The 15,545-nt window shown below is 36.6% G+C and overlaps 1 protein-coding gene across 2 annotated transcripts in view; it reads left to right on the plus strand.

The window, feature by feature from the left end:
* The first annotated feature begins 2,627 nt into the window (after positions 1-2,627).
* The window catches only part of LOC107084522 (neuronal acetylcholine receptor subunit alpha-7-like), a 66,634-nt gene continuing 53,716 nt past the window's right edge, over positions 2,628-15,545 (plus strand). For both annotated transcript variants that reach the window (XM_015374402.1, XM_015374403.1), the window contains exons 1-2: positions 2,628-3,062; positions 13,460-13,599. In XM_015374402.1, coding sequence (XP_015229888.1) covers positions 2,984-3,062; positions 13,460-13,599 — 219 coding nt within the window. In that variant the 5' untranslated portion in view covers positions 2,628-2,983. The remainder of the gene's footprint in view (positions 3,063-13,459; positions 13,600-15,545) is intronic.

Raw genomic sequence — 15,545 nt, forward strand, 5'->3', positions numbered from 1 at the left:
GTGATGACGGCGCGGCGGATGACGCATTAATCGCGCGACACAACTAATCGATGATGAAATTCGTTGCCAACGCTTCTAAAAGTCGATTTTTATCGATTTTATCGATTCGTTGTTGCAGCCCTAATATATATTATATTTTACTATAAAAAAAATGAAATGTTTGAACTGTAATTATACAGTCATATGTTTATATTACAGTTTTTATGTATTTTTTTACTGTTTTCAAGGCTACACTTTAAAAAATGAAATTGTCTAAAGAGCTGTTTTTAAAGAAATTTCTCTTTGTTTACACTTTGTGTATACAAAATAACAAAATAAATCTGAATAAGTCTAAGACTGATTTCTACCAGTGCTGAGTTCTTTAGTTACCCTCTGTTGCCTCCTTGTGCTTGTTTCCTTTCCCTTTGGCTTCCTCCTAGTTGGTCTTGTCCACACCTGTTCCCAATCTGCTGATTAGCCTGTCTTGGCTCAGTCTCCCAATATATACAGCACCTCTGTAATTATGATGTGGTGTATATATTGGATTAGTTTCTTAGCATCATTCCTAGACAGGATATTTTTTATTTTTTGCAATATACAGGAGATTAAAAATTATATTATTGAAACCTGCTTGGCAATTGATATGCCACATATCTCCAAAATCAATAACAAACAAGAAGGATGTTTCCACAAACTCCCTTTTAAAGGTATAGTTGATTAATTTTTTTCCCCCAGGTGGATCCCCAAAATTTGTGCTTCTCCTAATTGTCATTCATTCTGGTGATACAGTATGTTTACTAAAGACCGTCCTACGGCCTCCTCCCCATTTTAACTTAGCGATGGTGAGTCTGACATAGTGGAAAAATTGAAAATCTTCTTTTGGAAAGTAAACATTTATGAGGGGTGCATACAGCAACATTTAAACAAAGCGTACATGAGGAGAAATGGGCACCTGAAGGCTCTCACACACACCTGTGCTTCCCTCTCGGAAGCAGGCACAGGGTTGTGCATGTGCAATTTTTTAAAGTGGAGAGGGTGGGTCTTTTCAAAACTTTGTGAAAATCCTTCACTATACCTTTAATTAAAATAAAAAACAGCACGTATTTCAGTAATAAAATCCAAAAATAAGTTTCTGTCTTTAGCAAGAAGCAGAATGTAGTCCTTAAAAGACAATTGATAATCAATTAGAAAAACTAAATATTCAAAACTGAACACCAACTCAATTTGTTGACCTTTTCTTGTTGAAAGTTTTTGACTCAGTAAAGATCTCATGATTGCTGAAGAAATAAAAAGCATACATTTACACAGTAAATTGTGCACTGTAAAGTAACACATTCAGAGTGCATTTGGTCCCACTCAGAATTAGTGTTAAATTAGAACTCAACATAGTGTATATCTTACTCCAGTTGTTGTTGGAATAACTCTTAAAGAGTCAATTTAATTTAACACTTTGGAATTCAGAGTGTAGGTTTGTCAGCATTTAGTATAAGTTGAAGATGACAAAGCTGTTCCTGAACTTTATCAAAAACATGTTGTAAATATTTAAAGGCCTTAGCAGGGGTAAGTGCTACACAGTATGTGACAGCATGATTAGCATAGTAATGGAAAAAAAGAAGTTGGAATATTCTGTCCTAGGTCATTTATGTAAAGTGTAAATAAAAGAAGGGGTAGTACAGAACCCTGAGGCATGCCCCCTTTTCACACATAACACATTTGAGAATAAGCTCTGAGCCTAAAGTCCTTTTTTTATTTTGATTTTACGTTATTACATCATGTTCTACTCACCCATATGAGTTTTGTGTCATTTTGAGCCGTTCTGAAGATATTCGGTTAGGTTACATCCAAGTAACGTCTTCCTATGGGCAACGACTTGAAGGCACAAACTAAACTGTTCATGATTTATCATTTATGGTACGCCAGCATTCATAACATGTAGGCGAATCACTGTCCCCCAGGCATCCGCTGTTATATTTTTTCTATTTATATTTTTTAAAAACAAAGCGGAATGCTCCCGTAGGAAAATGTTACTTGGATATAACCTAACCAAGTATCTTCAGAACAGCTCCAAATGACACAAAACTCATATGGGTGAGTAGAAGATGATGTAATAACGCAGTCAAGGGCCCAATGTAAAAAGAACCGGTGTTCCCCTTTAAGCTCTTTTATTTTCACTTTATTACATTTACATCACGTTCTTCAGATAACAACTGACAACAGTTTCCTGGGAATAAAACAAAACACTGAGCTACTCCTTTTAGTTGCTCTAACGTATTTATCTCAGAAAGGTCAATTTATATTTCTTAAGTGTTCAACTTACTTTAATATAACTCTTTAAACTCACCTGTAATGATATATGCTATAACAACACAATCGTTATTTTCTGTTTTTTAATAAGAAAAACTAATAATTGGTGCAGAGATTCGGGGAGGGGGAATAAAACTAAAGAGACAAATATATGCGAATATTAAGGTGTAATTTTTACCTTTAGTTCTCTAACATCAAAAACCAGTTGAATCATTCTAAGTCGTATTGTCAAATAAATTCGGGTTAAGGGTGTGGCTTCTCGTCCTCTGGCAGAGATGTATTGGCATCATGAACATTTAATAGCGCTCTTTCTACCGTCCTGTATTTAACGAGCCTCCAGGTTGCAGCGGATACCAACCTGGAGAAGTTTGACGGTGCGCTCAGCTGACAGGCTGTCGGTTACCATTAGGAAACACGCTGCTCCGCAGGTTTGATACATGAAACAATATATATAAGCACAATGAGAGATAAGGGAGAGAGAGGACAGAGCTGGATCCAAAGTGACTTTTGAAGTCACAGGAAACCTAAACACAAGAAGACAGACATCCTGTGCTCGCGTGTCCGCGTCTGCCCTGTCAGATGAGGAGGAGGAGGACAGAGACAGACGTACCGGAGGGAGAGCAGCACCAGCAGTCTGTCAAAGCGCCTCTTCTACCAACTTTGACGTTTCTTCTTGGCTTCAGGGGGGACTTCATGTCTAATGCTTAAGATGGAGCTCCGAAAGAGAAATGGATCTGTTTTGGTTGGAGTTTATCTTTGGGCGATGTTTTACTATCAAGGTAGGTAACTGTATGATACATTTTCCCCGTTATTCATCAAAATGCGCATATTTCCATGCAGTTTTTTTTTTTATTTTTTTCCTGGGCGACCATGTCTGTGAGGAAGGTTAGAATGTCTGTTTGAGAGATTTGTTCAGATGCGGCCACATCTGGTACGAGAGACAAATTTATACGCACGTGAGAAACAAAACGCTCCAGAGCCCCCATGTGGATTCTTATGCATGTTTTGTGTTTTCAGAAAAGTAATCCCCGCATAGACTATTTGCATTGGTTTTCTACATTCGTTGTGCTTTATTTCAATTTCAATCTAATGCCATAATTAAGTAACCATGACACAAATTGCAAAAATTGATGTGATGAATTAGTGTGCGTAAAAGCCAACTGCAGCATCTGCCTCTCAATATGGAGTACGTCCCGCAGGTGAACACAGTTCATGAGGTCGATCACTGAAATCTGCAGTTGCAGACCCAGTTAATCTGCATGATAATAAGGAGCAGAAACTACATGAATCCTCCAGCTGGCGGCTATAGGCTACCACAGGTTTCAACATATGTTAAGCTTTATTGTCATTGTCATGGAATCCAGCAGATTCCATAACAGTTTCTTCCCCACTGCCATTAGACTGCTGAATGTTGCGTAAAATGGGTTATTTTATTTATTTAAAAAAAAAAATGTTTAAATGTTTTAATGTTGTCAAGGCTGCACTTTAAGAAATGAAATTGTGTAGAGCTGTTTTAAACGAAATTTCTTTGCTTAAGTGTCTCTTAAGCTGCTCCTTCATACTACCTTAAATTACTTTTTTGCGTTAAAGTAAGAGACACTTACAAGACATCAACCAAAAAAAATACACCAACCAAGAAAAAAAAATGCACAGGCTTGCACACACCCACTCCATATGGATACAGACAACCAATAAGAACAAAATAAATGAGAATTCATGCTTAAAAAGTGTAGGATTTTTTTTCCTGATTTACAATATTAGTGTAAGTAACGGAAAGAACAGTATAAAGTCATTATTACACCAGCCAACGGAAGGCTTTGGCTTTCGCCATTTATTGCAATGGCTGTGATATTTACCCAGAATTACTTTAACTATATCATAAAGGCATATTAAGGTTATATTTTAGTTGGAATATATATTATTTTGAGTACGAACCTGCTGTGGCAGTTCATAGTTAAAATGTTTGGGAAGTTGCAGAATGAGGGGCTTGTGTCGTCATTAACACACTTATTCATGATGTAGCTTAGGGCACTCTTACTGATTGCATTCATTATTATTTCAAATATAAAAAAAAATTCACTGAAAACAAAATCGTGTAATTAAGACAAGGTATGAGGGTACATGATTGGATATCTAATTTGATTTGGATAATTGTCCATGTTTGCTGATTAGTTGCAGTGTAAAATACTTTATAATCAGCCTTGGGGACAGGCATAACAGAATAGTGAGAGCAATAAGACCTCCTTTTAGATGTTTTAATGACTTGAGAGTGTTTGGGAATTTGCTGAAACTTTAATTTACATATTTCATCCTAAAGGGTTGAAAATGCACCTGCGTTGTCATCTTTGTGCAGTTCCAGACATACATGGATTTGTTAGAAAATCTTGTAAATAAATATGCTTGGAATTAGATTTGAAAACTTCTTAGAGTCTTCATCATGTGCAGATTGCCTAAGGGGGATGCATATTTTGCCTGTCTTTGTAAAGGGAGCACTTTTCACAAATTTTCACTGAGCTGAAATTTGTATATGTAGTAGTCTAAGTTAAATACCCTCAAAATGCTGCTGCAAAGAGTATCTTTGTTTAGATTTTTAAACAAATCAAAAGTAGAATGTAGTAATAACTTTAATCTCATAATAAAATATAACTTGAAAGTGTCTGATGAAAAAGTGTGGCTTTCAAGAGACAGATGAAGCTGGATGTTTGCCTCAATCCTCAGTCTTTAGTTGAGGAACTCAAAGTCTTAATTTCGTTTTCATGCAATTGTCATGCACTCTATCATTCTCAACATTGAAATGTATGTTTATTTTTCCTGTTCTAGTTTTTACAGCTTGTAAGCTAACCTGCTTTTTTGGGATGCATTAAATATTCACTATGAGTCAGTCTTTGGTCTACTGGCCTGAAGTGGCTTTTTTCTGTGTTTTTCTTCGCTTGAAGCTACAGTACAGGCTGTTGGGGATGCCCCATGGAAAGCATTATGTTCATCTATTAAAATTGAAAAAAAAGAACAAAAAAAACCAAAAAAAACGTACATTTCCATTTTCCTTAAGGAGGGGCAGTTGTTTTTTTACTCCCCTTAAGAAAGGTTAGTTTTTAAATGTTGCAACGCAGGATGGCCATACAGGTATTGATTCATTTAATACTTAGTAGATTAAAACCTATTCAGTGAGTTCATAATACTTACTGAGATTCAAGAGAAAATAAAATACATTTAGTCACTGATGTTATATACATATTCTTGACTTGTTTCTTAAGAAGAGGACCAAGCTATTAATGTGTACTTTTCATTGTAGGGAAGAAAGATCACTCCTACTTCTGTGGGTCAGGAAGTAGATACAGCTCTTTGTACATATAGTGAGGAAAATAAGTATTCGAATATCCTGCTATTTTTGCAAGTTTTCCCACTTAGAAATCATGGAGGGGTGTGAAATTGTCATCAAAGGTGTTTTATCGGGGCCTGGGGCCTTTCTTGGGTTGACCCTCCTCAGAGTCTTCCACACTTCAGCAGTTTTGTGTGGTGCTGAATTTTTAGACCTTAGAATCTGCACATCTTGTTGATGTCATCCCCAGAAAAGAGGTAACCCTCATGCTGTTGGGAAAAAATTAAATATGGGAATGTCTCTGTTCCATTAGACACATGCACAGATATCCAGAAAATCTTGAACCAATCCCTTATCTTGTTTTCATTAAAAGGCCTCTTTTAAAAACTAGGGTGTTGTTGTGTTGATGTCCTGATTACATTTCGACCCTATTGCCATACTCCTTTACTATAATTAAAAAATAAACAGAAATAAACTGGCCAGTCCAATACTAATCTGAACGAATTACAGTATTTTCCAGACTACAAACCGCTACTTTTTTCCCCACTCTTTGAAACTTATGCAGAGGTGTAACTTTCCTTTTTTTCTTCAGCCGCCGGGGGGAAGAAGTAAAAGTTGGAAATCGATGAAAAAAGCGCTAATTTTTATTTAGCACAAGCACATGCTAGAAGGCATGACCGAGAACAAATGTCCTTAATTCACACATTTGGCATTTCTTTGCCCCATAAAACTGACTAACTAACGAAGAGATAAGACTTCTGCAGAGCTGAATTAAAGAGCTGACGAGCCCCCATCTTTATGAGAAGCTCTTACTTCGGGAGCCAATAATCTAATGGGAACCTGCATTCTTCTTTGTGACTAGAGAACATGTTTGGTGGGTTGACAGCTGTTGTGAATGACTGTTTTATTCAAATCCCAGCCCGCTGGGAATTGATAATATTTTCTGATACTTTAAGATGTGCATTGCCCTCCCTGGTAGGGGTGGCAAATATTATTTTAATCAGATGTGATTTGGACTGTGATATATTGTTTATGAACACAAGCCCTACTAGCTGTGTGTTAGAACAATAAATGAAAGAGTGATTTAAGCTCAAATTGTGGAATAAATAAACATGGAATAAATTCACCACAAGTTCTGTTCAAAATATAAGAGTTTATTAACAAAAATCATTTAGCTCCAAGTCAAACATATTTCAGCAAAAAACTCTTGACTAAAACTAGTGAAACTCAACTAAACTAAATTGCTATATACAAAGAGAAAGGGGAAACATGGTTGAAAACCATATTACAGTTTAAGATGGATTTTGTATTTAGAAAACCAAAGTTTATCTGGAAGAATTTGGGATGTGATCAAATGAGCTTTTCACTAATTTAGAACTATTGGAATGTTTTAAACCCAATTGACAATGCAAATCCATGAGGTGAATAAAACATTATTTGGCCAAATAATGTTTTATTAAATGATTTGCTTAATCGGGAACGAGTAACCTTTAGTTAAATGATTCTTTATCCTCTTTGAATTAGCTATCAGCGAATAGACTTGAGGATTCCATTAAATGACTCTTGGTCATACTTGGCAATCGAAATGTAATGAGCATTTGAGGAACACATGAACACTAATGCCATATCAGTGTTTAAACCCTTAGTGAAATAAAGCTCGTCCAAGCTTCAACAACAGCTCAAAGCATGTTACTGTAACATGGTATAACATGCAGTCCATCCTGTTCGCTTTGTCCTAATTATTAAAATACATATTTTTTAAGGGTAGGGTTTGCAAAGGTCTGTTGGGATATATTGCCCAAAATGGAGCTTTAATCCCCTTAATCACAGACCAATCAGCCGATACTCCGACAGGAAGTGCACCCACGTCACTCATGGCACAGACCAATCAGCCGACACTCCGACAGGAAGTGCCCCCCCACGTCACTCATGCCTTAAAACTCGGCGCGCGCACATCTTCACCCTCTTTTTCCATGAGTTTAAAAGCCTGCCAGGAGAGGCTCGTTTCACTTGAAATACCAGAAGAAAGCTGACTGGAAGTAGCTTTCGTTTTCCTGCGTCAAAAGTCACGGATCGCAGTGTTCCATCGTGCATAGCGGCTGCGCCAACTGAGGAGACGGAAGCCTTTAAAGCTGACCGCGGAGTGAGTTCGTTTTCCCCTTTCTTTGGACGGATCGGCCGGGACGCTCCTCGCCGATTACTTCCGCAAAATCCATCCTCTTCGACTTGTGAGCATATCAAACCCTCTGCTGTAGCACCGAACTGACTGAACTTTCCCGAGGGTGAACCCGGTGCCGAGAAACCCTCTGCGCGGCCGAAAAACCAATCCTTCACGGACGGAAGGCAGCTCACAGTAAATCAATTTCCTTTCCTTTTTGATGCATTAATGAGGTTGCTGCGCTCGGCGAGAGAAACAGGTAGATTCAGGGATTTGAATTAATGCTGTTTTTTAATCTGTGCTGATTTTGAGTTTGTTCATTTGGTTGAAGTGTGTGTGTGTGAGGCTGCAAGTGAACTTTCTTTCTTTTTTTTCTTCCCTTTCCTATCTTCTTGTGTTTCGATCTTAAGACCATTACCGAATTGCCACATTCTACCACGTGGGGCCATGCGGTCGGAGCCATCTTGATTACAGACTCTTCCTCCCCCAATGTGGCAATGTTTTCTTTGTACACACACAGTTACATTGTCCGTTAATGTGTTTTGCTAAACGACTTCTGCTGCTATTGTTAATACATTTTTAATAATTTTACCAATATTAAGCTGGATGTGTTAATTTTACATGATCAATTGCACTGTTATCATCATACCTGCTGCTATTTGTTAATGCATTTTAATCATTTGCCAATTTTAAGCTGGATGTATTAATTTTATGTGAGTAATTGCACTGTTATCATCACCTTCAAATTCTTGAGTACAAGTATACAAATTGTGTTCTGTGAGTTGCGCCCCCCTGCAGACAGCAGGGGGCGCTACTTCTCGGTAACTCTTTACCTACCAGAAATACATATATGGCCTAGTGCGATGTTGCCTTCTAAGGACCCAGCTCACGCATGCTGTCACTGGATGCGTTTGAATTTAAGGCTGCGTCTTCCAAGGACGCTGTCTACCTGGACTGGATCCTTTGAGGTCCGTGAAAATAAGGAGGCTGGAAGGAGGCTGTAACTTCAAACAGTTTCAGCCTTCGGTGGCTTTGTCTGCCATATGCTCTGTCGCCTAGGAACCGTGACAGTTGACACACAAAGTAGGAAAAGAATGAATACCGATTCTTGAGTACAATAATCTTCATACTTATATTTGTGCTTTTTCAGTAAAAACAAAAACAAAAAAAAAATGTCGGAGCAGCTTATAGTTTATTTGCAAATTATTGTTTCACTTTCTTTAATAGTACAACAATTATGTATGACCCTAGCATACAGTTATTTTAAAGTTTGTACACAATATATGGTTTGATTTTTAAAACTAAGCACCAAACACATCTTACAGGCTATAATTCTGATGTAGGAGCAATGCAATATTTGTTATTATAACTAAAATATATCACCAAAATTGTGTTAATCAAATAATAATAAAAAAAAAAAACATGGAGTTTTATATATATATTTTCCCACTTTGTACTCACTTACCCACTGCATCACAATATGCATTTCCTGCCATTTGGATATATGTATCTTTTTACCACAGCCCTGTGACTGGGTCTCTGCTACTCAGAATGTAGTTTCTTGGTTCATTTCACTCGAGTGCCTCTCCATATTTCTGTTGGCTGACAATCCCCCATCATTATGCAGATTTTCTTTCCATCCTGGATTTAGGGGTACCCAATCTGACACTTGCCATCACCATTTCACATAATGCACAGCAAGCTGTTCCTTTTAATTTTTGCTTCATTAGCTGTAAAGCCATCCACATAGTATCTCAGCTGTCGCTTGGTAATGCGTGAAATGTGTTGTGGTGCAACGACTCATTTGGATAGGGGTCAGTGGAGAAATGAGAGCTGAGACCGTTTCATTTTGCAGCAAAATTGTAAGTCTGAGGGACAGAGGATTTCAGAAAAAAACTAATGTTCTCTTAATTGCAGTAACATTTGTAGTCAAAGCAGCTGTCTATTTATAAATTTTTTATATATTTATATTTTTTATGGATGGAAGGATTTTCTTTTAAGGAAATAACCAAGTCTTATTGTTGCTCATCCCTTCACTCAAAAAAATGTTTTTGTTGGATGAACATAAAAAAAATATGGAATGTATTGCCACCCAATCATAATATGCTAATTTAGCAAGAATTTTATGTTTTGTTTCACATTCATGTAAATATGCTGTTTCAACATAAGGTGTTGGTGTTTCTATTACTGAATTACAAGTGGTATGTCCAACATAATAATAATGGGTTGGGTGAACAGATAAATATATGGAAAATATTTCCACCCAATTATTACATGCTCATTTGGCAAAGGACAGATTTGTTGAATGAAATTAATTTAAACATGCAGAGTAAACAAAAGCTGGCATTAAAGTGAGCTAATTATGACAAGTAACTCCAATGTAACTAGTTCTACATATGTATCCATATTTGATTGCAGTGTAGGTGACACAATTTAATTGGGTAGGTACAACTATATTTTAAAATGATACAAAACAACTATAATTGTGCCGATCCAACAAGACTAGCACTTGTCAATTGCTTGTTAAGAGTCCTTTCAGTCATATGAAAATCACAAGTTCAATAAGTCAATTCTGACATCTATATTTGTTTTAAAGAATGTACAAATTTCTCAACCTAGTTTGTGACACTTGATATCATGTTGAGAGCAGGGGGTGGATAAACACATAACAGCAAATGGGATTCCTTGAGATTGAACTTTATGGCAAATGAAGAGGAAAACAAAGACCAACATTTGACTTTACAAAAAAACTAAATACAATAAAAATAAAATCGCATTATTTTACATCCATGAATTTCAAAAAATAAACAGAATTCTTAAAATGTTTTCATGTACTAGAACACTACTTATGGTGTACATTCAGATAGCAAGCACTGGAAGCAGCAAAAGCTTCTGCTGCTTCATTTTTGATTCTTGTCCACATTAAGGTCAGACTCCAGTAAAGTGTGTCCAGATGCATCTGAAGCTTCTGCTGCTCCTCCTTCTGCTAACCCCTACAATTGCTGCACGCTGGAATTGCATGGACTACACTGGAGAACTTTAAGCCATATATATGAAGGGGAAAAATTTACAGGATTTTGTCACATGAAAATCAATATTTCTATAGTATATGCTCATAGACTGTGCTAAATTCATTAAGGGACATGCATGCACTGTCCATCTACTGCATCACTGTGTCAACTGTGCTACCAACCAAAGTGTGTGTTAACCGGACTCTGCTAATGCTTATACGATGCTAAGCATATATATCACACTATGAAGCACTCAGTGAACATCTAAAGCGGACAGTAATTCAATTCATTTCATTTATATTACACCACTTCACAAGACATGTCATCTCAAGACACTTTACAGTTAACCAGATCATACAGTCAAAAGGATTCAAAGTTTTCTATCTAAGGAAAAGCAGTTGATTGCGTCGACTCATTTACTCGGATGCAATCCCTCACACTAAGCATGCTTGTAGCGAGAGTGGAGAGGAAAAACTCCCTTTTAACAGGAAGAAACCTCCAGCAGAACCAGGCTCAGTGTGAGGAAACACACAGCCAGGCAGAGAATGAAGAGAGCACTTGCAGCCAGTCACAGTCAGAGAAACAAGACTACACTGAAAAAAACAGGCCGATCTCAAACATCTATAAACAAAGGTGTTGATGGCAGCAACACAGCTGATATTTCTCTCCAGGATGGTCTCACAGCCATCTGGTGAACAGACCAGATGACGCTACTATGAGAAAAAGTGGAGAGAGCAGAATGTTAGAGATTGAACTAACGGATTCTGCAGAGTGGGAGAATAGAGATAAAATGAAGCAAAATGTTGAAAAGGGGTCCCTATGTCCTTCAGAAGTCTAAGCCTATAGCAGCATAACTACAGATATAGCTCAGGAAAACCTGAGCCACTCTAACTATAAGCTTAATCAAAAAGGAAAGTTTTAAGCCTACTCTTAAAAGTAGGTGGCACACTACTACCACCTTCTATTCTGGAGTTTTGCGCGTCACTTGATATCTTACCCAATAAGCATTAGGTTCTGTCAGCATAACTGAATTTAGTAAATGCTAACTTATTCCAAATTGTGTTAAAATAATATTACTTAATGATGTTCAACCACAAAATATAACTATATATAGTAAAACAAACATTTCACACACATTAATTTAGCATACACCGAATCTGGCTTTTTCAATTTTTTTCTGCTATTCTGTTGAGATAATCACCTTTAAGTTTTTATTCTTTTATTTTGTACATGTATTTTTCTGCAATGTTATCTGAAAATATGAAAGCAAAAACAACAATGCAATATGCCAAAATATTTAATATCGCTTTTAAAGGAAATCTATAACTTTCTCAAATAAAAACAAAACAGTGATTCCTTCGCCGCATGGAACCAGATGGTGCTTCACCACTGGTTTGTCTTTTAATTAAATTGTCCATTTTTAGTACAAACATAATTCATTGAATGGTGATGTCAATGAATACATGTAGATATGAGACATGGCATTTATATAGACTATAAGATTACATGTATCATGTTTCACACTTTCTGTTAAATTACACCAGATATTTTCTGATTTGGGCCAAATAACAAAATCATTTTTATTTTTAAATGCCTGAATAATGGAGAGGAGAATATTATTTTAAGCAAATAAAAATTGCTTTACATTTCAACAAATTAAGAAAGTCAAGATAGTGAAGTCATGATTTTATGAGGTCCTGAAAGGTTAATTCACAACATTTGAATTAATTAGAATTACCCTTGTGAATACATTTTACTGAAACACCCCTAAAACAATGGGTCCTTATATGATATTATACAGAGAGAGAGAGAGAGAGAGAGAGAGAGAAAGAGAGAGAGAGAAAAAATAATACAAGTCAAAAGGAAGACTATTGTGGCGATCCAGGAGTCTTGTCCATCTGTAAAAATTTAAGACCTTATTTTGACTCTGACATGTAGCTCAAACAGTTATGCATAAACTGAATGCTACCTAGCTCTAACATCTAGGTATCATACTGCTCAGGAAGCAGTTGATGAAACAGTTTTAGACTGAACTATGTTGATAAGCAATAGAAAAACAGCAACATGCCTTGTGAGTACACTGTCTAAAGTAAGAGACTGAATTTACCAACTCTCATGATAATTCCCCATTTTTCCTAAATTTGCTGCTATATCAGGATACTTTATAAACAAGCCTGAATTGTATAATGCTGCAAAAAGATTTCCAGAATAACATTATTCATTTGCTGTACAATCGCAACAAGTGCAGTAGCAGGACCAGCAAGAGAGTCAAAAATTAAATTGACAGTAGCACTTAAACAAAAATTTACTCATAAAGTTGTCATCCAAGAAAATACTAAATGGCTGCTCAAGCTGGCCTACTAAATTTAAAAGGATCAATGAATATCTTTATTTCAGACAATCCATAAAAAGTACCAAATTCAACACATGCAGACCTTTATAATAAGAGATATGTATAATTATGTTATCTTTATAATTGAGTGCTTATGTAATTTTTTTTACTCTGTCCCAGGATTGACAGCATAAGATTATTTTTTTTTTGTATGGGACAGAAGTGAAAACCTATTTAACTTTAACCCTCTACAAACCACTTGTAAATTATACTCTGATCAGATTATCAACTCTTCTTTCTGTTGAACAAGTTTTCTACCTGATTTTCTTTAGTAATTCTCCATTTATCCCTTCCAGCTTGTCATGGCGGAGTGTACCAGAGGAAACTGTACAATGAGCTGTTGGCAAACTACAACCGTCTAGAGAGACCAGTCCAAAATGACTCTGCACCTATTCTTGTGGAACTTGGCTTGACATTGCTACAGATTATTGATGTGGTAAGTTTTTTTGGTTTTTTTTTGTCGAATGTCTGTGTTCTGTAAAGTTCTTTCCCACCCATGCTGACTACTCTCATTGTATTTCTTAAATGATAAATTTAATGTTCATGCATATTCTTTGTGAATATTGCACCTCATTGTTCTTGTAGCCGATTTTAAAATCATTTTTCAAGCTAGTCTTCGGAAGAGCAAGTTGTTCCATATTATGCAAGAACAGATTAACTTAAAAACTGTGTACTTACAGTAGTAAAAGCCTTTGCGCTCCAGACACGGTATACTTAGTATAATAGTAATAGTTACCGAACAGCAGTATGAATCACCCTGGAGAGTATAGTAAAGTTCCGTAAAAGTATAGTAAAGTGTTTGTAGTAGTAAGCCAGCACCATCAAAGATGTTGCTAACAAAAGAGACCATGCCCATGGTGTGGATCCTAGTGTTTGTAGGAACCAATCTTAACACCTTGGCTGTGTCCAAATTAAGGGGCTGTACCCTACAAAGGCTGCATTTGTAGGGTGATCATATTATAGCGCTGCAAGACGGGCTGTTACAATTCCAAGACTGCATTCAAACCTGCTCGACAAATTAGTAGGCTACTTCTTTTCTGTAGATTTGAAGGATGTGTATCCTTCATAATTTGAAGAAGAATTGTCAAGAAGTGGAGAGGCAGAAATGGAGAATGACAATGGCAGTAATTGTGATTAAATAATATATGTTAAACTTTTTGTGACCCCAAATTAACTGTTAAGATATTTTAGCTTCATAAAACTCAAATATTACCCTTTACTATGATGTTTCTGAATTTCATAACGGCTCCTGTGTTTTCCAAAGTTGGCTGTGCTCACAGCCAACTTGTCCTTCTCCTGACTTCTGAGAGGAAAAAACAACATGACTCCTTGCACATTGTTTTACCACTGAGTTTCACCATGGGGTGAAATCAAACACCAATATGACTCTGTCAGATGATATTGAGCTATAAATGATTGGCTTATTTTGGTGTTTTATTTCTGACTGAGCAAATGTTGGCTGAAATAAAAGCTAAGCTTCACAACAAGTTCCTTTTATTTGAATTTAATGTTTTATTGGAAAGGCATAGCACATTAGAGATGAAAATGGCAATACTACACCAGTTCCTTTGTGATTAAATTAACCAAAGCAGAAAACATAAAGTCACAGGTGATGAAGCAGACTGAAAATGTGTTATCATTATCTCCTTTCTATGTCCTCTTTCTTTCATCTTTTCTCCTTTTTTTCTGTTTTTCCTCATCGATTCTATTTACATTGCAGTGTCCACATAATCTGTAAAACTCCCTGCATAATTATGACAATAGCTCTACTGCTCCACTTGTAAAAGTCAAGACAATTATTCTTATTGCCACATTGCCAGACAGGACACTGTTAAAAAAAGAAAGAAGAAAACATAAAGTCAGAATCCAGGCTTGTCATGACTCTGAACAGACCCAGTATTCAGGTAAGACAGACAGTGGGATTATTCAATTTATTTAATATGTCTATTAAAATTACGGGCTGCAGATCTGCAGTAGCAGCAGCTAGGGCATCTGAGGCAGGAAACTTGAGAGAGAGGAAAACACAGGTTAGTGACCACTTAAATTTAATGAAGTACGATTAAAAAGGTGAGTCACTAACCTGGTTTACAATTTCAGTCAGTGCCCAGAGAACAAGGTAGGATCCAGCCGGTGGGCTGCTAACAAGATGTCTACAGTGTCTCAGATGCTGCAGCCCCGGAGAACAGAGAAGAAGCAGGAGTCCAAAGACAGGTCAGGCAACCAGATCAGAATAGGAACATCGAGGCTCAGAGGTCCAGGCGTTCAAAGCCAGGTTGGAAAAACAGATCAGAACAGGATAGGGTTGTCAAAAGTATCGATAATCAAAAAAAGTATTGATACTGAAATGTTGTATCCGGATACAATACTCGTTTTTAAAAGTAT

Source organism: Cyprinodon variegatus, unplaced genomic scaffold, assembly GCF_000732505.1.
Source record: "Cyprinodon variegatus isolate N-32 unplaced genomic scaffold, C_variegatus-1.0 Scaffold102, whole genome shotgun sequence".
NCBI classification, from domain to species: Eukaryota; Metazoa; Chordata; class Actinopteri; order Cyprinodontiformes; family Cyprinodontidae; genus Cyprinodon; species Cyprinodon variegatus.